This window comes from Sinocyclocheilus anshuiensis, unplaced genomic scaffold, assembly GCF_001515605.1.
Source record: "Sinocyclocheilus anshuiensis isolate Anshui unplaced genomic scaffold, SAMN03320099.WGS_v1.1 scaffold1531, whole genome shotgun sequence".
Classification (NCBI taxonomy): Eukaryota; Metazoa; Chordata; class Actinopteri; order Cypriniformes; family Cyprinidae; genus Sinocyclocheilus; species Sinocyclocheilus anshuiensis.
The window spans coordinates 114799-139109 of NW_015551200.1; the positions used below are offsets into that span (position 1 = coordinate 114799).

Genomic DNA, 24311 nt, shown 5'->3' on the forward strand with positions numbered 1-24311 from the left:
GAGGGCGCAGCAAAAATGTCAGAACAAGCCATTTTCTGAAAGTTGTTGATTTAAAGCGAGGAAAGTCAGTGATCGGTCACCAATTTATATTGTGTATGCAGATTTATGTAGCATACGCAATATGTTTATATAAATTATAATAACTGTAATGACAATGTTTGAAAACAATGTTAAAAAAGCCACGATGTACATGATGTAGGCTACTGTACACATTCAACGTAATGCAGGAGAAGAGAAATGGGCCTCTGTCTCCATCTACTGGTCAAATATCAAACCATCAGATTTCTAAGACAACTATGTATTCAGTAGGGTCAGTAAAGCTCTTGCAAGTGGAATTGTGATGGTTTGAAAAAATATATATGGAATTTTGTAATATAATTTTGTGACAGAAATATCTATTTGTAATAGGCTATGTATTATTTAATGTATCTGTGTTTACATGTATAAAATATAGGAATATATAAAACAAAAACTCGTTTGAATTTATTTTTTAAGTTTATAATCTCAGTATTCAATTAATATTTGCTGCAAATATGTGACGCACAGTTCATATTAATGACAGCTTTCAATTGCCACAGGCTTCAGCCTCTGATGTAAGTCACTGGCTCTGATTCACGTAAATGCAATTAAATCAATTCAACTGACTCTGGGATTGCTGTAATAGTCTAGCACTGTGTGAACTCTCTCTCTCTCTCTCTCTCTCTCTCTCTCTCTCTCTCTCTCTCTCTCTGGATACATGAATGTACATGGAAACGTTCCGTAAACTCCATAGGATTTCGGTGTCAATGATGGAATAGAGTCTGTTCTAAACAGTTTCGGGATTAGTTTGTACACGTTTTACTTCAGTATATAGTAAAGTATAGTTTTGTTTTGTTTAAAAAAACAGATCTTGTAATTAATACACAAAATTTAAATATTTAAAACGTGACATTTAAAACAACAACATCTCAGCAGGAGAAAACTTCAACAAATAAATTAATAATTAAGTGATGACATAAAAATGAGAGAGAGAGAGATCAATAAAATATCCTGCTGTCATGAAGACTGCTAAAGGGACTGAGTGTAGTTATTGTGGAGAAATGACACATGCTGCCAGTATATGTAGCCTATGTGTGTGTGTGTGTGTGTGTGTGTGTGTGTGTGGTGTTGCTATATAAATAATATATAAATATATACAAAATATATATGATAAATATAAATACATAAAATGCTTACTAGTGTTGCTTTTTGTACAATGATTGAATGAAAAAAATTTGTGCGGGGGGGGGGGGGGGGGTTCTAACGGTGCCGCTGACTGGGGCTGCTACCTCAAACACACAACACTGTCTTTCAGCCATCGAAGAAGAGTTCCTGTACACGAAAACGGTAGGTTTTTCCTGTCATTTAAAACTTTATGCCTCTAAGCGGCGTTTAGTTCAAAGATAAAACGGAGGAACAGGTGTAACGTCTGTATGTCTTATGCAAGAGCGCCATAGGCTTATAAACTGCAGTTCAGTACCATTTCAAGTACGATTTTTAAATTATTGAAGTTTTTGTCATTCATGCATTGTTAGACAAAAACTTTATAAATGTATTGATTTATAGGTTAAGTTTATTTGTAATTCTATGTATTTGTGTTTAGCATATAACAAGTGAATTACCTTGAATATGTATTTCCTGCTGTAAACATCCTGTCTAAATTAAATAACAGAAATCTCTCATGGATGTAAGTACATAAAGATAATCAGATATCCTGTGAATATCAAAAATAACAAAATAACAGTCTTACTGAGTTGCATACTGTGTTTAACAAAGTTTCTGTATGGAGATGGATGTGTATGAGGTCTGCTCAAAGCTCTTGTACTGTAAATACTGTGATTGTGCTCAAACATTTTTCTCTGTGGTGGGAGTGTCCAGTGTCCATTGTGCATTTGTAACCCAGAGCGAATTACGAAGCATCTTATTTCATTTTTCCATCAATGAAGGGCAGCAAAGAATGACATCACCAGATAGTCCAGGAAAGAGCATACTGCACACTCACGGGGTGCTGGTGCCATCCGGTATTAGTGTGCCTCTAAATTATTGATTAGGTCTAAATCACTGGGGCCAACAGATCTCTGGTAAAACGCACGCTCTCTCTTTTTATCTAAGGTATAGAAATATGGACGATCATTCTGTGTCTTGTGCCACTGTCTAAGCCCCTCATAATGAGATACATGACAGGTAGATGAAAGGCTTGGGAGGATCCCCTAACCTTTACCATCAAAGTTGTGTTCTGCCGGGGACAAATGCCAGCATCAAATCTGACAACAAAAGATCAGCACACACCCAGAAAACCAGCAGCATTATCTATATTATTTATCAAGAAATCTGTGTTGAGACAGGGACTAAATGGCAATAGGTTCAATATTAAAATTAACACACCATGTGCAATCACACACATATTTAATCCTCAAGCTCTGGTTGTCCTTGTGACCTTCTGGATGTATGGGTAAAAATGAATAAATAGCAAATTAAAAAGAACTCAAATATTTTACTAAATTCACTTGACCTAATGAAAACACAGTAGGCAAATATTACTAAATCTATTAGTAAAGTAGATCACTTTGAAAAATCAAAAAAATTATTGGATTTTATTGCAATGATATAGACCTATTGTTTTATATATGGGACATAAGTAATATTTTTTATTTATTTATTTAGTCATTTATTAGACGCTTTTATCCAAAGCGACTTACAAATGAGGACAACAGAAGCAATCAATAGTAGCATTAAAACAACTAAAAATAGATCCAAAACTAAAAGCTGAAACTTTATAAATACTACCTATACACATTTTAAAAATAAATAGATTAAATAAAAATGACAAATGCATACAACAAAATTTCAAAACTTAACATTTAAATGAAAAACAAAAAAATACAGCTAAAAACAATTAAAAATATTAAAGAACAAAAGGTATGAGTATAATTATGATTCTAACGTAACACTAAACCAAACACCAAAAAAAAAAAAAACTACATATGTGTATGTACAACCATACACACATACATATATACTGTATATGTACATACTAGGGGTTGAACGACTTCTGATTTGTTGAAGTCGACTTTTATGTGATGAAAGTCGAGTCGAAGTCGACTAGTCGCTGATACAGAACGAGACCAAACGCGATATCAGCACGTCTCCACACAGTAATATTTAGATTACTAAATATAATAACCCTAACCCTAACCCTTAACTTATAAGTTAAGCAATAATAAGTAACTTCTAATTTTGTATATAATCACTTCTTATAAGATTAGGAAAAGTATCAGCCTGGTATGTCATTGTTAAATACATTTTTCAAGCCATTAAATTGGCATCAAAAGAAAAATAAAGGTTAAGACTAAAATATTAAATATATTATAATTGTTAATCATATTAGACTAGAATCATTTTAATTATATTGTGTGATGCCATTCCACAGCAAATTGAACTTGATCATCTTTTATTGTAGAATAAAAGTGCCAAAATGGGAAATGGATCGATGAAGCTGAACCCTCTTAAGCAGGTCAGTGGCTCCGCCAAATCCAAAAACAATGGAGAATCAAGCTCGGTTTCTCAAGTTCTCAGAGTTAGAGTGGAAGAATTGGAGAATCAACTAAAGAAGAAGGATGAAGACTTGAATGCCAAAGAGCTTCAGATCAAACATTTAGAGGAGCAGCTGGCCCAGCAGAGACAGACCATCTCAGAGATCTCTGACACTTTGAGGAACAAGTGTCTACAGCTCAGCAAGCTCCAGGATGCACTGAAGAATCAAGGGGAGTTAGGTCTTCTGCCATCACCTATCAAAGAAAGGGTCAGTCAGTGTCTCACTGGCCTGCTCAGAGATACCCTCAACAGGAGGAAAGGAGCAAAAGCTGGAGTTTCTGCCGAACCTTCATCTAGAACATATGATTCCAGCGGTATACCAAAGTTCTACTTTGAGAGTGCACGAGTCTGGAAAGAGCAAAGGTGAGAGATATGATTCATGTTCTGCTTTTGATCACAAAGGCAATTCCTTACTATGTTTGATTGACAGTTGTGGTCATGGTAGTTGTTGGGTTGTGTATATTTAAGCAAAAGGAGAAGAGAAGAGCGGATAGCTGTGATTTTATATTATATTATAATGTCTGCAATATGTGATGAATTAATACTGAATAACTTTTTAGATACAGCATTGCAGGTTATTTTGTATATTTTGCTCGGCCAACAAAATACTTCTAAGCGAAGTCAAAGCAGAATTTGTTGCATTCATTGTTTTTAAAAGAATCGGTTGAATTAAATGTGTTCTTGCTTAACTGGCAGATTTGTGTGAATTAGGGATTGATTAACTATTGCTTAAAATCATGAGTAAATGAGCTTTATGTTTGTGAACTCTAAGGCTTCAGGTTACCTTAAAAGGTCATGTAATGTGTACGTGCTATATACTGTATGTTTGTGTATTTGAACAGGAATTCATTATTGTATCAAGCATCCTCAAAGAGCTAAAATAGATGTGCCATTTTTTTATGTTGGTAATTAGTCAGTGTTTTTCATATGCTAAGCTTCTGGGAGACCATGTGCATAGATGCTCATTATGTCAGGAGACTTAAGTTGGTCTAATCTGCCTGCAAAACACCATGCTGAGATTCATTATCTTGTCTCTATTCTAACACTTAAAATGAAACAACTGGTGCGCTTCATAGCGTGAACTGTCCAATTGGTCCGTCTTAAATAATATGAATAATGTGACGGTCAAAGAATAACAACATTACCGCTATCACAGTCTCAAGCTAAACAGTATTCTTTTGTACATTTCATTTTTCTTTGTTCATCTTCTAACAAATGTGTTTCTAACAGTATAAAGAAGCTCCTCACAGATGCTTTGAATAAGAACCAGTATCTGAGAAGACTTGAAGTGCAACAGGTCAAAGACATGGTGGAATGCATGTATGAGAGGACGTACCATCAGGGAGAATACGTCATTAAACAAGGAGAGCCGGGAAACCACCTGTTTGTGCTTGCAGGTACAAATTTAGTAAATTATTGTATTATTCCATTATAATCACTGACTAGGCATTAATATAAAGATAATACTGTATGAGGAACCCTTTTAAGCCAGTTTTAGTCATTAGCTACCACCATTCAATATAAATCACAACTGTTTTCTCTTTATGAATAGGACAAACCAAAGTGAATTAAGGTGCAAAAAACACAAATTGAGTTTAAGTACTGTTTTCTCTTACAGATGGCAAATTAGATGTCTATCAGCACAACAAGCTGCTCACATCGATAGCAGTCTGGATCACATTTGGTGAATTAGCCATCTTGTACAATTGCACCAGGACTGCCTCGGTCAAAGGTGAAGTATTTCCTTTGGGCTCCATTCTGTTTCTCTCGATGAGCTGTTTCTGACAAATATGTTACATAATTGATTAACCGAGAATTCAGATTGTCCTTGCATGGCAGCTCGGTGGGTTTATTTCATGCTGTGACCATGGATTGGCCTCATGTAGCCACAGGCTATCAAATAAACACCAGCGAGAACTAAAACAACATTGTGTTGTCTTGTAGCCTTAATCTTATTGGTTTGGCAGTAATTTTGTTTGTTTGTTTGTTCACGTGGCTGGATGTCAAATGCCTGTTCATAAATATCTTTTATTTCCACTCCTAAAAAAACACAGATGTGTGGTAAAACATGATTTTTACCAGTAATGTTAAATTATAAGTCATTATATTTCAGTGGTTAATTCTTAATGTGACCATTAAGAGTCGTTGATACTCAAAATCTATTAGACGTTTTCTTCCTCTACGATAAAATGTAATCACTTCCTAATGGCCCTACTGGAAGCAGCTGTTGTTTCTTGGTTACTGAACCACTGAAGTTTAAATGGACGCCACTCAGCGAGGAACGAGGAAGCTTCTTGTATTTCCCTTACCTGCAGTTTTGTTATGATCGCAGCTGCCAGCAATGTGAAGACATGGGCCCTCGATCGAGAAGTCTTTCACAACATCATGCGGATGACTGCCGAGGCTCGACACGAGCAATACCGCAACTTCCTGAGGAGGTAATCCAAACTGCTCATCCCTCCCGCTGTTTACTGTGGTGTCCTACCACATAATGTGTAGCCAAGCATTAGCTGGACCAGAAAACACCAAAGAGTGTTTTTTGCATGAAACGTTGTGGAGATCAAACAACGCTAGATTTTTTTTGGGGTGGCATTAGCCATGCTATTGATAATGAAAGTCACTGGTTGAAGTGACCTCTGTGACCTTGCTTATATAACTATCAGTTTAAATAGCAAACATGAAAGGAGGAAAATGCAAAAATTCAATTTGAGGGCTCTTGAAGACATTCTAATAAGAAAAGATTGAGAGATCTTATCTTATATAAGCTTATATAAGATTAAATAAACACAAATGTTCTCCATAACCATCACTTCATTCCGAGTCGAAGGGGAAGTCTTAAATTGCTTGTATTAGTTTAGCCATATGACAGTCATAGATCAAAATAAATAAATAAATAAACCAATGTATTTTATAACAGATGAACACTGGACTGATTTAATGTTGAGTTAAATGCATGAGACAAAAATGGCAAAAGTTATATTTAGAAAATCAAATGATCTTGCAACTGTTCTAACATTTTATTTTATTTTATTTATTTATTTATTTTGTAGTGTTTCACTTCTTGCCAGTCTACCTGAGGACAAACTAACTAAGATTGTGGACTGCTTAGAGGTGGTAAGTAAAACTTTTGAGCATTAAAATGAATAAAAAAGAAAAATAACCAGTACTCTCAGATCCAATATATCCATCTGTAGTGAATACTTGTTTTCAAATGTCTAGATCCAAAGAGACAAAACATTGTTGATATTACATCTTTCTTCACTCTGGCCCAGCATATTGTTACCATACTTATTTGACTAAGGCTGAGCGAAGTGTTCACTCCAATTGAGGGGACGAGTGATTTGTTAAAGATGTTTGTAGCAGCCAGTACAGGCTGCTGACTGGTTTATTCCATTTCACCATGAGGGGGCAAAGTGAGTTTTTCTAAAAGAGTGTGGGCTTTGTCAACTCAGTGTCAAATAAGCCTCCTCGTGTTCTTCCATGCTGAAAAAACATCAAGGACATTCTTCTCGATTGTCGGCCCTTGGGGTCGAATGGGAGAATGTCATTATTCAATCACTCCGATGGAGTTGATTATATTCCCCTCTCTAGGGGTAAGGAAGCAATGTAACCCAGTAGTGGCCCAGATGTTTTGGACTGAAACATGCAGATAATATGGAACTCTATCATTAAACAGTGGGGAATGGAATGCAGACGGGACGCTAGGAGCAGACAAATGTTTTGAGACCCTCAGAGGAGTGTGGCATGCCTAGAGAGCTTCTCTAATGAAACATCAGAGCTCTGTCAGAAAGACAGTTGGGGATGGAGATCACTTGAGAACATGGACCAGAGAAATGAATGCCTTGGAATGTCTCTGACAGACAATGTTCTAGAATGGTTAAATTATTACGTTTGGAACTCAGGTTTCAATGTCATTTGAATCATTCCATTCCACTGTAAATAGAACTTCATTTTTGCAAATCACTTGAAAGCATTCTTGGTCTCCTTTTGAATTGGAGGGATATCAGTTCAATTATTCAGTTTAATGCAACAGTTATTGTTATTTATTATAAAGAAGTTGAACTGTTAGTGAAGTGTTACCTTAATGTCACCAATACAATTTCTAACTGCTAACTGCTAATGTGAAAACACATTTTAGTAAGTTTGACAAGTACGTAAGCAGTAAATGTAGGAGGCATATCTACTTATATCACTGTAGAAGCAGACATGGCCACCTTCCTGTTGTCTCCCTGGGGGGATCTCTCCGGGAATATGACAGCACTGGCTTGATGGTTAAATCAATAGCTAAATGAGTTTTGTCTTGTGTTTCCTGATCAGGAGTATTATAATAAAGGAGACTACATCATCCGGGAGGGAGAAGAAGGAAACACCTTTTACATAATTGCCAACGGAAAGGTAATTTGCAATATATTATCATCAATTTGTTTTGCTAGACTTGGTTCTGTGCATTTATTGCATTAGTGTATTATGCTTAACACTGAATTGTTTCTCATTCCATGGGGTTGCTTAAAATGAAATACAAACACATTGAAGATGGAGGTTGATGTGCCTTTTCAGTATGATCATTATTGATTTCGTCCTTCCCAGAAACTTTTAGTAATAATATAGTGAATAGCCCTTTATCAAGCCCACTGAATACAACATGTACATTTCTGAAGTATTTATTACAGCCCGGTATAGAGGTTATGATATATACCACCAAAAAAACAAAAAAACAAAAAGTGATTTAACCCACTCGAGGCACCATTTTTCCACTCCACTAATCCTCATGGACTTCACTGCAGATGCTGATCTGGGTCTGTGGGAGGTCGAACGCTTTCAGATAAATCAGTAATTCGACACTGAAGGGGTTAAGAGACAGGACTCTCCACTGGGAAGCAACAGGAACTGTTTAGCATGAGCTAGTCAGGCTCAGATCCCCTGTTGATTTCTGCTCCACTGTCGCTCAAGATGGGGGTGGGAAGGAAGATGTTTTTGAGGTGGGGAGAATTTAATTACAGGAAATGATGGTTCTCGTTCGTCAGCCTGTCGCCACCATGTCCGAGAGCGTGTTGGGAATTAGGCCATTAGTGCCAGCCACCAAACACTGGCTATCAGAAAGGTCAAGAAGGTCATCGTGATTTTCTGTATCATTTTACGGGATTGAGAATGAATCAAAATTCAGCGAACTAACTCCATTTCTTAAGTGTCATTATTGTTGATTACATATGTGATGCATCATCTCAACACACATGAAATCTATATAATTAAAATCCATAAATCCAAAATACAGATCATAACGTTTACATTCGTTCTCTTAAACTGGTTTGAAACGTAACCTCTGTCTTTCTGTGTTGCCCAGATTAAAGTCACACAGAGCACACAGGATCATGAAGAGCCTCAGATCATCAACACCTTGGGGAAAGGGGATTATTTCGGAGAGAAGGCCCTCATCAGGTGCTGTCCGTCTTCAATCCCCAGCTCAATTCTCATTTCCCCACTTTAATCCTGTTTCAATAACCTTTTGGCGTATGAGGACTTTTTGTATTACTGCAGTAACAGAGAGCAACTTTGTCTTGTCGACGTGTATTTGACTTAACAGAATATTATTACAATCAAATCCACAGAACTGTCATTTTAGGAGCCATTTTTAGCTCAGTTTGTTTCTAATGCACTTAATGTGTGCTTTGTCAAACCACAGCGATGATGTCCGATCTGCAAATATAATCGCAGATGAGGATGGTGTGGAATGCCTTGTCATTGATCGAGAGTGAGTTCCCATTTCAAGATCATCTTAGAGTTGCTTTTGATTTTTTGTACTCGCTGACAGTAACAGCGGCCTTTTCTTAGAACCTTCACTCAGACTGTTGGGACTTTTGATGAGCTTAAAAAGTACCTCCAGAGCTATGTGGAGAATTTAGCACGGGACGATAAGAAGAGAAATGCTAAGTAAGTACTAGCTGTTTCGTTTCATTTAAACAGTGATAATATCATCTTCGTGACTTTTTGCCTCTCCATTGTGCTGTCAAACAGTGTTTTCAAGTGAGTATAGCCTAAAGGCTGAGATTTGCCACCAATCTCCAATTGACAGAATATAACTCATATAATTAATAACATGTACATATGCACATTTTACTTTTTGGATTTAAGTATTTGAATCCCCAGTCCACCTATTTATTCATACAGTGGGGTCCAAAAATCTGAGACCACTTCAAATGACTTTATCAGCAGAACAATGGTCAATGTCACAAATTTGCTCATTTAATTATATTCAATTAAACTCTTTCAGGAGGTCAGGAAGCTGCACTCCTCCCACCACCCCAGTGTCACATGATATGATAGAGCTGAAAGAGAGAGAGGGCAACTTTGCATCCACTATACCCTTCAGCTGCCTCGAGGTTATTGCCACACTGGGAGTTGGAGGCTTTGGCAGAGTTGAACTGGTTAGAAGCTTCTTGACAATAATCACACTTCCTCTTCATCATTTTAAACATTCCAACAAAAACCATTTCCATGAAGCGAGGGAATAATATGAGCAATAATGATGCCAGTTTTGCTCTAGGTGAAAGTGAAGAATGAGAATGTGACGTTTGCTCTGAAATGCATCAAGAAACGGCACATCGTGGATAACAGACAGGAAGAACACATTTACTCCGAGAGGAGGATCTTGCTTGAGACAAACTCTCCTTTCATTGCGAAGTATGTTCATCTAGTTTTAGTAATGCCTGTTTAGTCTTGTGAGTTTTAGGAAATATTGGAACATCTTAAAAATAATAATTGAAGTTCACTGTTGCTTTTAAAGACACACTCACAAATCCCTGTAGTGTTCATATAATCAAATTAAGAGAGAAGGATCGTAACCAAATAAGAGAAAAGCCAGTGGCAGTGAATGTTTTGATCTAATCTCTACATTTTTCACTTAGAATGTACCGTACTTTCAAAGACAACAAGTATGTGTACATGCTGTTGGAGGCATGTTTGGGTGGAGAGATCTGGAGTCTTCTTAGAGACAGGTTAGCTCCATTTCATGTGGTCAGTGTCCAGTGGTTTAATGCATAAGCTAAACGTGTCTCTGTTTTAATACAGAGGGAGTTTTGATGAATACACTGCCAAGTTCTGTGTGGGCTGCGTAACAGAGGCCTTTGACTACCTACACAACAATGGCATCATATACAGAGACCTGAAGCCTGAGAATCTCATGCTGGACACAGATGGATACGTCAAGCTGGTAAGCTCCTCTGCTACGTCAGCAAACCTCACTCAGTAAACTCAGTGCAGCCATATCGATTCCAAGGATCTTTTCTCAGGTGGATTTTGGCTTTGCTAAGAAGCTCAAGTGTGGCCAGAGGACCTGGACGTTCTGTGGGACTCCAGAGTATGTTGCGCCTGAGATCATTCTCAGTAAAGGTCACGGTCTCAGTGTGGACTTCTGGTCTCTTGGAATCCTGGTCTTTGAACTTCTCACAGGAAGGTTTGCGTCAGTTTACGTTTTCATGTTCTTGTCATAAACCCCGTGATGTGGAAGCCATTTCTTAATACATATGCATACGAAAGACTTGTTCTGAGCAGTGTTATTCGTCAACGACATTTTTTTCACCGACGACAACTAGATGATAACAACCTAAAACTCTTTTTGAATGACAAAAACTATGAGGTAAATCTATTGACATTTTCGTCAACGAATAAAAACGAGACGAAAATGTTAGGGAGGGACGATTTGGGAAGAGATTCATTCAGAACGAATCTGCTGCGTGGTTCGGAGGTTAGATGCGTACAGGCCTATGACCCAGCGGGACATAAGCTAACATACACTTGCTGCACGTCACATAAAATGTTCAAAAATGTCAATATGTGGGAGTAAGAGAAGAACAGACATATGGATAAATCTGACGACGCACGAGAGAACTCAATTCGGTCCGGTTTTCTGAGCGCAGACACAAGCGTACACACACAGAAAGCGCATCTCACAGAGCGCGAGTACTCTTTCACTTTGCATGAACGGAGAATTACACACAAAATGATGTCGAATTGTCCGTTTTGATGAGTATTCACGTAAACACAGTTGATTACGTCTTAAGTGAACGTAAACAGTAGGGAGAACGTGTATCAGTACATTGCATCCATTGCAGCTGTGTGCATTCGGTTTTAAAGGGATAGCAGCCTAATTTAGTTGCTGTTGTCTGAGTCATTGATGTTAATCAAGCAACAAAAGAAAGACGCACTGCTCTTGACTGAAAAACTTTAGTAGCCCTAAAGATTAATCTAAATTTATTTATCGAAATAAATATGTCTGCTTGAAAGAATGAAGAATATGGTTAACAAGTTGCTATAAAGAATGCATAATTAGCCTATATAAGACCATGTTCTTGTTCTTTATGAGAAGTGATTTTATTTAATTTGAACATAAAGTCATGTTAAATTGGTGTCTATAATGATAAAACCTTAATATCAAACCTATATAATGAGTTTGGAAATGTTAGAGAAATGCTTAATAAATGCACTGTAACTAATCCCATTATATATGACTAAAACTAAATCAAAATTTGCTGTCAAAATTAACACTGGTTCTGAGTATCATATTGAAACATATTTGATCTGATTGTTCCTGAAGCCCCCCCTTTACTGGCTCAGATCAGATGATCATATACACATTCATTCTGAAAGGAATGGAGATGATGGACTTCCCTAAAAAGATCACCAAGAGGCCCGGTGACCTTATTCGAAAGCTGTGCAGGTATGATCATGGATCATTTTTAATGTCTTTTACAAGTTGTTTTCTGAACCTGTTCAGGTCCCACTGCTATAAATCATAATATGATTTTGCTGTCCTCTTTTTTTCATGAAGACAAAACCCTTCAGAGCGACTGGGGAATTTGAAGAATGGAATAACTGATATTAAAAAACACAGGTGAGAGTACAACAGTCACATTCTGGTGCTGTTTGACTAAAGAATGTCCTCAAAAGTTATTTGAAGTACTCATCTCGTACATATGAACAAAATATTAGTCAGAGCATTTTAAAAACCACAGTATGCTTGGTTTTTCACAATGATGGCAGATCAAATAACCCAAGATCTCTTGATTTATTGTCACTCTGAGGATGTTTTAAACAAGTTTCCATCATGTTAGGAAACATTACACTTGCATTTAACATTCTGAAAGCTGGGCATCAATAAACACTGTAATAATAATCACCTACAGTACATAAATTTGACAATGGTGATTTTTGGTGTTTAGATGGTTTACAGGATTTAGCTGGAGTGGTCTGAAATCCAGAAGTCTGACATCACCACTTAAAAGAGAGGTAAAACACACCTACATTACCTGGACAGAGTTTGTGTTATAAGAATGTGTCATAAAATGACATATATAATACCGAATATAATAATAGATGTATATATGTTTTAATTTACAATCACCAAGGCTGCAATTATTTCATCAAAAACAGTAATATTGTAAAATTATTACAATTTAAAATCATTTTAAAATGTAATTTATTCTTGTGATGGCCAAACTGAATTTTCAACAGCCAACTTCAGTCTTCAGCGTCACATGATCCTTCAGAAATCATTCTAAAATGCCGATTTAATCAAAAAAAGTATTATTGTCGAATAGAGTTGTAATGCTTAATATTTGTGTGGAAACTCTTATTCAGGATTCTTTAATGAATAGAAAGTTTCAAAGAACAGCAATTTTTTGAGCATTTATATACTTTTTTGTAACAATGTAAAAGTCTTGTCGCTTTTGGTCAGTTTAATACATCTTTGCTGAAAAATAAAATATCACTGACACTTTTAAACAGTAATGTATCAGATTATTATCTTGTGTTCTCTTTTTCTTTGTTTTCCTCCAGGTGAAGGGACCCACTGACCACAGTTACTTTGACAGTTATCCTCCTCAAGAAGAAATCCCTCCAGATGAAATGTCGGGTTGGGACACAGACTTCTAACTGACCCCTCAGTGCACCCATGTGTGAGTTAAACAAAACTCTTCTCCAACATGCCAGCCTTTCTTCCAAGGAACCTCAGACCATTAAGCCAACAGAAGCAGTGTATGTCCCGCAACAATGGACTCCTTGACCGGAGGCTGCTGTTAGTGCTGTGGGAGGCACAGCAGAGGAGGACAGACATAAGAAGGGAATTGTTTCACCGTGTTCAGATATACTCATACATTGTGATGATAAACATTGCTGTATTTGACTGAAACTGTACCACTGAGATGTCAGAGCAGGATCAGTCTGTGAGAATGATGTAGCCGGGGCATTATAGAGGATGGTGCGAAACCATTGGTAATATTTACCTTTAGAAGCGCAGAAGGGTTAGTGGTTTGTCAAGAAGGTGAGATGTTCCTGGTGATGTCACATATTTGAGCTCCTGAAGGTAATAACCACCTGTGACTGTGAATGCCACTGATGAAGTTTCAAAGGTTAGCAATTCAAGCAGACATATGTGAATAGTATTTTTAGTGACTTTTCCTAGAGTTCAAGTACTTCAGGTGACTGTAACCTCTGCACCTGAGCCAAATATGTTTGTGTTGATGTAATGCTTGGCGCTTGCTTATTTTATCCTTGTGAATAGGAAAAATTTTTCATTTTTAGTGTGAGGATTTAGATTTTGTTTAGTCATTCTACAAGCTACTTTGCAGTAATTGTAAATAAATATGTCAGCTGAAATGTAGTTTTGTTCCCAGCACATTTTAAGTTCAGTCGTCAGTGCACACTAGTGATTTGTAAATGAGAATATCTATTAAATAATGGAGTTTGATGTTTGTGTGGAAACTTTCCAGTCCTCATTGACCCATTAAGCCATTTACATCATGTTCCATGATGCAACAGTGTCAACATAATTTTGATTGCATAACAATGCAATCAATATTCAGTAAAGTTGTGCTGGCCGGAGGGCTGAGTCCTTCAATACATCACAGATAAACACGTGGCTACATAATTCTTAAAACTTTATTGAGTTTTCTTTGAATGGTCTGCCAAAGGGCTTCTTTCAGCTAAGGAGATGTGTTACAAAAATAAGCATTCTGTGATTGCTTCCTTTTGCACCCCTGTCTGACCTTTGTGCAGCAAAGCTCCATGAATATTTAAAGAAGCCCCTCTGTGCTTCACAAAATGAAGATACAGAAGGCATCATACAGAAAATAAATAAATGCTTTTAAAGGTCATTTCCATATACAAATATAATTTCTTATGAAGCTTATAATACAAAGCACATCCTTTCACCTACATCATAACATTTACAAAACGCACAGTGTGGTGGAAGCCTTCCAAAAAATATATTACACAAATCCTAAAGGAGTGCTTTACATAGTGTTTCTTGATGTATGTGTTATATATTAAGATAATAGCCCACTTTTACATATATGTGTACATTTCTCTGTTGTCCATAGGTTGACTTTACAGCAACAAAAAACTCCAACTTGGATGCACCCCGTTTATGAACATGCAGCTTACGATATGTCATTGCTTTAGTTCTATGCTAATTTCAAAGTAAAAACAGAACAAAATGTATCATTACAGAACAGAACAGATATCATTATTGGAACAAATGATCACATTTTATCCAAATAAACTGGTAGACTAAAAATGTTCTGCCAAAATAAAACATTACATAAGTTACACTCGTCTTTGTGAAATATAAATATTCTAGAAGAATATTTTTATGTATGATGAATCTTTTTAATGTGTTAAGGCACTTTATATAGGCGTTGTTATGTTAAAGAGACAAAGGCTTAATATAATCTACATAATCTTCCTGAACATATCATCTGAAACATTTCTCATTTTGAAATCTATTTGCAGTTTTCAGAGGAACAGCAGAAACGTTTTTCACGTGAACAAAACTGAAACAGAACGCGTGCATATACATTATGAATTTGGCTAAATGTGAGGATTCAACTTGTATTAGTAGGTCAGATGGAAACATGATTGAACATTTTTACAATTGCAAATAAAAAAAGCCTGACTAAAAATTATGTTTACAAAATGTGATGTAATACTATTACATGTAAGCTCGTAACAATGCACATCTTTGGAGAAAATAAATATATATATTTTCTGAAGATTAAAGACATTCAATACAGAGTCACCCAGAAATTAAACACTGTTTTAAGCTTAATGTGGAAAACTGAATATGTAACTTATATAGGTAATAATTTTAACAGAAATCTTTTTTTTTTTCTCTTTTTTTTTGACAATGTAAGAAGAGATTTCTTTTCTTTTTTTTTCCAAAAGTCCTCTTTTCAGCACATTTGGGCTCTGGAGTAAAGTCTACCTTGGTATAGCAGCCATAGAATATGAACAATGATAGTCAATCAATGCCTCTGTAGCAAAAATATAGCTATAACAATGACAGATCGTACAAACTGTACAGAAACATGATGGATGACAGCAAATGTTTGTCCCCTGTATGCTTAACTGCTGAGGTTATAGAAACATGAGAACTTCCTGGTCAAACGCAGACAGACAGTCTCTTCATATACACATATCTCTAGTGATGCATGAAGCCTCCTGCTAACAGTAATGAATTCCTAATGGAAAAGCACTTTGCTCTTCACAATCCTTAAAGCTGGAGATAGTTCTTCAAGGGTTATGAAACGAACATCTTCAGTCTTTCTTCCAGTGCAAAAATTGGGAATCGGTTTAAGGGAGGGAGGCTGTGAAAGAGACCGAAGCGTTTACCGACAGGCACAGGAGTCCACTGTCATATTGGGGTAGACCTTGAGGACCACGTTCTTGTCTTCATCAAAGAAGAGGATGCTGAGGGAAGACATCTTCTCCGGTACACAGCAGGGCTCTGGGATGCCCGGGACCACCCCCACCGCCCGCACGATGCTCTGAATGGTGGCGTGGTTTGAAGGTTTCAAAGACTGGAGGAGGTCAAAAGTGCAAGAGGTTAGACATTTTTCAGAACCTGTTACTGGGTTTAGGACAGTACAGTTTGTTTTTGATAAACCAGTCAAAAGCACTACAACACTAAAGGGTGAAAAAGAAGTAAAACATTGTGGATTCATGGATTCATGCAATTCCAGCCATGTTCCAATGTCTGTGAAAAGAAACTTGCTCAGAATCATTTGAAGAGCAAAGCAAGCCTGATAAAAAAAAGCCATATTAAAAATAGCTAAAATAAATAAAGATTAAATGAAATAAAATGTAAATAGTAGAAAAAACATAAACTTAATGAAAATTAGAAGTGTTGGTGCTTTTGCAAGCAACTGAAAATAAGTACTAAAATTACTAAAACTATAAATACATTTTTAAATAAAATGAATGAAAATAAAAAAAAGACAAAAGAACATAACAAAATAACTAAACCAAACTAAAAAATAAACTGTATAAAAAAACATTGGTAATGCACCAATGTTACAATTCTGGCCAATAACCAATAAATTGTAGATATTAAAATGCTATACTATTTTATCTAAACCAATTAGTTATAAAACACTAAAAATCTACCATTTTTAAAGCTAAAAGTGAATTTAGCCATTATAATATGACATGATAAATAAATGGATAATTGTTTTGAGATTTGCTAAAGATGACATTTAACAGTCTTATTATATTACTAGGCTTTTTAAAGATTAACTTTAAGTGAATGTTAATCAGAAAAAAAAGGGCATGTACTATTAAACATCCACTGACACTGATAATTAAAACTTTAATATCTAATTTATCTGACAAGGTACTGATACATTGTGCATCCCTAATTTGCTAAAACAAGATCAAATCAATTCTTATCTGAAGGGATGGTAAGGGGTTTATCCACATACATTTTAGAATATGAAACAAATGAATCTTATAATCAGCTTTACTACATAAACATAAGCTTCAGTAAACTGCCACATTACTGAAGTAAATTAGACTTTGTGTTTCTTTAAATCCATTGGTAGCAACATCTCAAAGTGGCAATGGGAAGGTTTTGTGATGAAGAATGACAAATGGTGTGATAATGGAAGTTTAATGAACTGCTGTGCTGCCCACAGTGCCAGCTGAATGATTTACAGCTGTTCTCCTGACTGCCACTAGGTGGTGCTTATAAATCACTTGTCTTCATGCCTGTCTCTGTCCTTCTCCCCGCTGCTTTGCTTATTCACTTCTCAAGTAGATTGTCTCACAACAAATTAGAGCTGCGCTAGTCAACTAAATGGGTGCTTCATTTTAAAACTCATCCAGCTAACTTTCTACAAAAAATGTGTGGAACCATAATTAAACAATGTACCTTTGGCATGGGGAACTGACATGACCCCGAGCAGTAGTATGCATCAAAAGACTTGGGGGAGATAATCCACTCGCTCCAGCCGATATCTGCAAAGTCAACCTTTAAATATCTGCGAGCACAGTTCTTCGGCTCGTTCCACTGCTTCTTACGTGCTTTCTTAATGGTCTGCTCATCGAACTGCAGGAGAGGGTTCTTGAGCCGTGGATTCTTGCGAGGCTTCTTGCGAGGGCGCTTGACTGGTTTACTCTCCACTGGATCATAAGGGCTGGTCTCATCCCATGTAGGTATCTCATAAGGGTACTCTGGGCCTGGAAGCTCATTGTTCTGTAGCGGCAGCAAGATGTTGGCGGACCGCTTGGTCCGATGTTGTGAGGAGGCACTGCGATTATGTATTTCGAGCATATGAAGATTAGGCACCAGTCTGCTTTTGTGTCTCTGCAGGGTGGACACGACACTCTCAGGCTCTGAGATAGCCGAGTCATTTGCGTAGACCAGAATGTAAGGAGACCTATCTGACAAGAGTTTCTTCCAAGGATGATGTCCTTTTGAGTCAATGTCAATGCCTATGAGAAGCTGGTCGTGTCGCTTGGCTTGGTTGACTACACGAGTAATGTCTTTCCACTGCCATGATATGAAGTCCCGGTACATTGTGGAGATGTTAATGGAGAAATGGCCGATTGTTCTGGTGGTGTTATCCACAAAGCTGAAGCTCCAGACATCAATGTGAATATGACCTTGTCTTCTGAGGTTATGGTGAGCGCAACTTTTGTGCCTTGTGCATCTGTGGCTGCTGTTCTGCAGGTCGCCAATGTAGTAGTGCAGCGTTGCTGAGAGAACGTCCTCAGACTTAGTGAGAGAAGTGAGGTTGAAGATCTGTAACTGCTTATTATTGATGGTCCCTAATAAGAAAAAACAAGCAAACAATTAAAAAAAAGCATTGCATTACTATCACTCTTCATCTGAAACTCATATTTCAGAAGACAAACTTTGTCTGTGGATTTGTCATTGACATATGACCACTGAGTTTTAAGATGAGTTCGAAATCAAGTCTTATGACAAGCGTATTAAGATCAGAACTGAACACTAGGGGGCGGTATGAGTACAGGACTGTCATGTCCACTAGTCAAAAGAAACTGTGGGCTTGTTATTTTTTAAGACTCTCATAAATGTGGAAATTTGCGTGTTGCGCTTTTGGGTGGATTTTTTCGAACTATGTACGAACAATCGCTAAAACCTAAGTTGCACGCTACATAATGTCATTAAAGGGGTCATATGAGGCTTTTTTAAAGATCATTATTTTGTGTATTTCGTGTAACAGAATATGTTGACATGCTTTAATGTTCAAAAACATTATTTTTCAAATACTGTACATTATTGTAGGTCCTCTATGCCCCGCCTCTCTCAAACGCTTCGTTTTCTACAAAGTCCCTCCTTCCGACAAGCGCAGTCTGCTCTGATTGGCCAGCTGACCCAGTGCATTGTGATTGGCCGAACACCGCAAGCACTCTCAGAAATGTAACACCCCTTACCATAATCGCGAGCTTCAGCTCTCAAAATAAAGGTAAAGACAGAGCCCGAAAGGGGAACAGTCGCGTGACAGACACAGAGATGAAGCTGGTATGTGTTTGCATTACACAAGCCAAGAAAGGAAAACTTGAAATCGCATCATATGACCCCTTTAATAATCCTTCACCATTTAGTTATCCGTAAATGTGCACGAACAAGATTTATTCCGTGATTTAGATTGCTAGGTTATTTTCATTATTTCACAATGCTATTGTGGTGTGGAAAGCCGCTTGATTCGAGCTTGTTTTGATGAGAGATCTGGCAACACTGCCGCAGTGTGACTATCACACGAGCGCCTCAGCGTGAGCAAAGAAGCGCACTTCTCAGCACGAGCGAAAAGTTATAAAAGTAATTTAGAAAAAGTATATTTAAAGTACATTTTATTTAAAAACAACAGAACAGTATCAAAATCGTTGAATCCACTTGCAAAACATTAAGACTCGTTTTACAATAGTTTTACCATCAACGAGCAACACCTCCGATGTTGGCTCATTACGTTTATCGACATCTAATAACATCCGTTTTAAAGCCTTAAAACGAATGTCTAAAAAGATTTATGAAACGCTATATGATAAGCTATTCACCTCGAGCTGCTGTCTCACGCAAATCAACAGGTGTAATTGCACCAACTGCAACACAAGCTGTTACAGAGTTACTTTAAGCTGTTATTATTTATATATACAGGAGAAGTTATGGACTGACTGACAGCCTCAGTCATTTTCATATATGGAAAAAAATGTGCATTTTAAAGTGAATGTAAACATGCTGTCACGCATCAAGCACTTTTTGGCGTTTTATGGGAAAAAGTAAATTTTGATAAAAGCAATAAGGTGAGTAAATGAGAGATTTTCATTTTTGGGTGAACTTTCCCTTTAAGAGATCAAGCTCAAAATTAATAAACACACCAACACTTTGGGCTAAGAGAAAAAGTGAAGTGGTATTAACGACTCCATTACTTCATTTAGTCATTTACTATTAAATGAATTTAACACCTACCCAAATGCCCTTTGAAGCTGCGGACAGTGTTCCCATCTTTGAGAGGGAATCCCGCACTGGTGTATTTGGCGTAGAGCATCTGCATGTGTTCTGACAGCGTGTCCTGCTCGCTTTTCTTTGCATGTTGCTTATCTTGCGCCTCCACTTTTTGTCCAAATTGCACGTCTTTTGAGAAACCCATGAAGGGTGGTTTAAGCACAGCACAGTATCCACAGCACAGATAACCCCATCCCAACAAGAGGATAAACAGTCGTTGACAGCGATCCATGCTGGAGGTACGGGACTGTTGAAGCTGATCTAGGTGTAATATATCAGTGCTGAATGCGTTTCCAAACTCTTGTCTCTTGAGAGGGAGAGCATCACATGGACCCCCAAAATAAGGCAAAGACAGCGAGAAAAAGAAGGGGGAAATTTAAACAAGATGTCACTTTGTTGTACTCAAAATAGTTTCCAAAGATCGACGTTCCTGCAGCAGATATCACAGTCCCTGTGCAAAATGTGCGAGGATGTCCGTGTGAGTTTGATCTGCTGTAGTCCTGATGGTCAGGCTTGATCCTCGGTTTTGTGTCTGAGCGTTGCTGTTCTCAGCCAATCGCGCCTCTTCCCTGCGTTCATTGAAGGTAAAGCTTGTTGCGCTAGTAATATATGGGGGCTTATGGGAGCAGTCGGACAGTGTTGGGAATCCGACTGATTTCCGCGAATCGGTTATTTTGAACGGTTCGTTTCAAATAACCGGTTCACTGAACAGACTGTGCTGTTACGTCACCACGCGTTCCATAAGCACTGCTCACATTGTTGAAGTTATGATTCAGCTCACAAATCCACTTGGCAACTATACATGTAATTTGCATTTACACTAAACTCTACTAAAGTTAATTCACATCACTAGGTTGAAATAGTTTTGTGCGTTTAATAACTCTGTTTCAAATGCCTATCAATAAAACTGTCATACAATCAATTCTAAACGTCTATAGGCTACAAAATATTTTAATTTTGATATTTAGATAATGAAGTAGTCGTAGTAGTAGGCTATTCACACCATTGGTCAATACCATAGAGGTTCTCGGTTAAATGATTCGGTTGTCAACTGCGAGTCGGACTTGTTCAAAATATCCATTTTGACCGACTCGGCTAGGGAACCGTTCTTATTTATTCAGTCCAATTCAAGAACGAATCGTTTAGACCGTTTTTGTGATCCTTATGAAGTGATTTACTGAAAAGATCCGATTCGTTTAATAACTCTTTTTTTTTACAAAGAGCTCGAATGCGTGAGGAAAGTTTACGTGACAAAAAGAAAGAATAACAACTAGTAACTATTTTTTTTCGATATATAGGCTACCACACTGAAAATAGCAACACGACGTGGAAAATACCTTGTTTGTCGTCTTAGGGCACGTTTGGGGCATCAAAACAAACGTTTACGTCTTCGTCGTACACTGTGCACGCTCTCAGCTGTCTTTATGAGTCATGTGGATCTGTGTTGTACTGCTCGACAGTGAGATCCGTGAAACGTCTCTGAGCAAAGCTTGTGTGTCTGGGCTGACACACTGAATGACATGGCTTATGGGGAGCATTAAAGGCTCTCTGTCCCATTTAGCTGAGCTCAATGGCGATGAGCAGACACATCCTGCACAGCGGAGTCTGATCCGGATGCTGCACCGCGTCCCCTCCGCACACTAGTGCACGGCTTCAATATCCTCTGTCACGGTCTCGCTTTCAGGATCACTGAGGAGGAAGTGATTGACTCCCACCCCAGACATCTGATGCCAGTGGACATATTTTCAAGACATGGTTTTGTCAGATCTGTACTCGAGGTGTAATTGCTGTAGTGAGAAAATGTGGCCTGCCTCAGTAACCTATATTTATCATGTTTTATTTCCCACCAAACTCTGGAAGTCCACTTTAGGATAAGAACCCAGATTTTCACAAGCACATCTGCTATGTTGATTTGTAGGTGTTTGAATGAGCTGTGTCGTTGTGAGGGACTGGAGTGGGCAGTTTCATCACACTTCCACTCCACCACATGAATAAGGACTGTGGCCTGTTAAGTTAAACAGTTATGAATGTGGGTGAATCACCACCCACTTCTCCAGCCTTCATCCTGGTGATTAAACAGAAACTTTATGTAGCTATATACACTTTTTCTTCTGTCAGATTGATTGTAATATTTTGTATTGCAGATACCTGTATGTGGGAGACTATGAGTGTGTTATTAGTATAATCATATATCATTTTATTTATTTATAAAAAAAAGCGTCCTGAGTTAACTCCCTGAACTGCAAAATTAATTAGTTATTAATAAAGGTACTAACAATATATTGTTATAAATATATACACTAATATACAAAGGTTTAAGGTCAGTAAATGTTTTTTTCCAGCAAGAGTGCATTAAATTGAAAGTCACAGTATAGACATTTAGAATGTTACAAAAGATTTTTATTCAAATAAGTGCTGTTTTTTTTTAAAAATTTTTTTAAAACTTTTTTTCATCATCAAACAAAACACTGTCAACTGTGAAAATAAAAATGCCAGAGCAGCAAATCACCATATTAGAATGAGTTCTGAAAGACCATGTGACATTAAAGATTGGAGTAATGGCTTCTGAAAATTCAGCTTTGCCATCACAGGAATAAATCACTTTCTAAAATATATTTTAAAATGTAATAATGTTTCAGTGTTACTGTATTTTGTGTAAATAAATACAGCCTTGGACAGCATTAGAGACTTCTTTCAAAAACATCTTACTGGCCCCAAACATTTGAATGGTAATGTATTACTAACACAAAAACAACCTAAGAAATCTAAGCAGTAAATTTGTATGGATTCAGTCACTGTTTGTTTCAGCGACGGTCTGTTTGAATATTCAGTCTAGCGTGGATTAAAGCTGCTCTTTTTGCCATTTGTTTAACTTCCGTAGTGTGATGTTTCTATCTGTTAATTAGCCCTTTATCCAGAATTTGACCAAAATCTAGAGTGAACTGGAACCATTCAAGTACCACGATGGCCACCATGAGCCACCACCATAGCAATATCTTGCTGACTCCTTTTTGTAAACTCGCAAAGACAAAATTATTGACTGATGGATATCTAATTCCGGAACTCTCTGCAGTATCTCATGATCTGAAATCATGTGGAATGGGTGTCGTTGTCCATTTCATGGAGTGTTTGGCAGCTTTTAGACAAAATGAAGCTACAAGCAGTCATGCGGGGACATGAAAGAACCCCCGTCGTTCTAAAGGGCTTTATCTTTGATTTGTTCAGACAAACAGAGGAGTTGTTTTAGATAGGAGTACAATACAAAGCTCAGGTTTCCAAGTAAGTGACTGCATCATCAGACAGTCTCTGAGAGTCATGCCACTAAGTGCCTCAAATGTGTGATTGTAGATGATAAATATTTGAAAATGGCCACAGTGATTAATAAAAAATAAAAATAACAAGACATAAAAGAAATCAGTATTTTTTATTCAGACACTGTTAAATGACTATTGGCCCTAAAGATCAAAATGCAGTGCTTATGCCATTCTACGCATCCAGATGTTGTGCACAATATGAAGTCAGAAATATATAAGATTAAAACTGCTTTAATGTAGCTGAAATTAGAGGCTCCAAGTGCTTTTTAATACATTTAATTGGAGAGCGGTGCACAGGAACTGGTTGCGGGTTTTCTGGTGACGTGGTCATAAATGACAACATGCACATATAGGTCACATTGGACAGGAGTTCGGATGGAGCTATCGCCAGGTGTTGCCTGTTGGGTTAGAGATATAATAATTAGGATTAAACTGATTGAAGTGTTTAAAAAATGTGAACAGTTTTAATTATTGGATCGTTTTTGGTATGTCAGATCAAATTTATTGCAACAGAAGAAAGTACTTCATAACTGTTTTTCCCCATAATGGATGAAAACTACTTTGCTAAAGTCTAAATCTGTTACATA

General features: G+C 37.3%; 3 protein-coding genes across 3 annotated transcripts in view; 1 reads left to right on the forward strand and 2 right to left on the reverse strand.

The window, feature by feature from the left end:
* The first annotated feature begins 1299 nt into the window (after window positions 1-1299).
* Window positions 1300-14306, forward strand: LOC107663377 (protein kinase cGMP-dependent 2). Its single transcript, XM_016453584.1, has 19 exons — window positions 1300-1365; window positions 3479-3975; window positions 4843-5009; window positions 5231-5344; window positions 5945-6050; window positions 6663-6726; window positions 7930-8007; window positions 8954-9048; window positions 9293-9361; window positions 9442-9540; window positions 9881-10034; window positions 10154-10290; window positions 10515-10604; window positions 10678-10819; window positions 10899-11062; window positions 12203-12325; window positions 12437-12499; window positions 12828-12894; window positions 13444-14306. The coding sequence occupies exons 2-19, from the start codon at window positions 3494-3496 to the stop codon at window positions 13537-13539; spliced, it is 2310 nt and encodes a 769-aa protein (XP_016309070.1). The 5' UTR covers window positions 1300-1365; window positions 3479-3493; the 3' UTR covers window positions 13540-14306.
* Window positions 14307-15686: 1380 nt separating this feature from the next.
* On the reverse strand, window positions 15687-20995 carry bmp3 (bone morphogenetic protein 3). The gene is made up of 3 exons (XM_016453588.1): window positions 20375-20995; window positions 17813-18711; window positions 15687-16463 (listed from the first exon to the last, which is right to left on the reverse strand). Exons 1-3 carry the CDS (start codon window positions 20640-20642, stop codon window positions 16272-16274), a joined length of 1359 nt encoding a protein of 452 aa, XP_016309074.1. The 5' UTR covers window positions 20643-20995; the 3' UTR covers window positions 15687-16271.
* A 2875-nt stretch (window positions 20996-23870) lies between these two features.
* The window catches only part of cfap299 (cilia and flagella associated protein 299), a 50269-nt gene continuing 49828 nt past the window's right edge, over window positions 23871-24311 (reverse strand). The window contains exon 6 of the mRNA XM_016453589.1: window positions 23871-24122. Coding sequence (XP_016309075.1) covers window positions 24000-24122 — 123 coding nt within the window. The 3' untranslated portion in view covers window positions 23871-23999. The remainder of the gene's footprint in view (window positions 24123-24311) is intronic.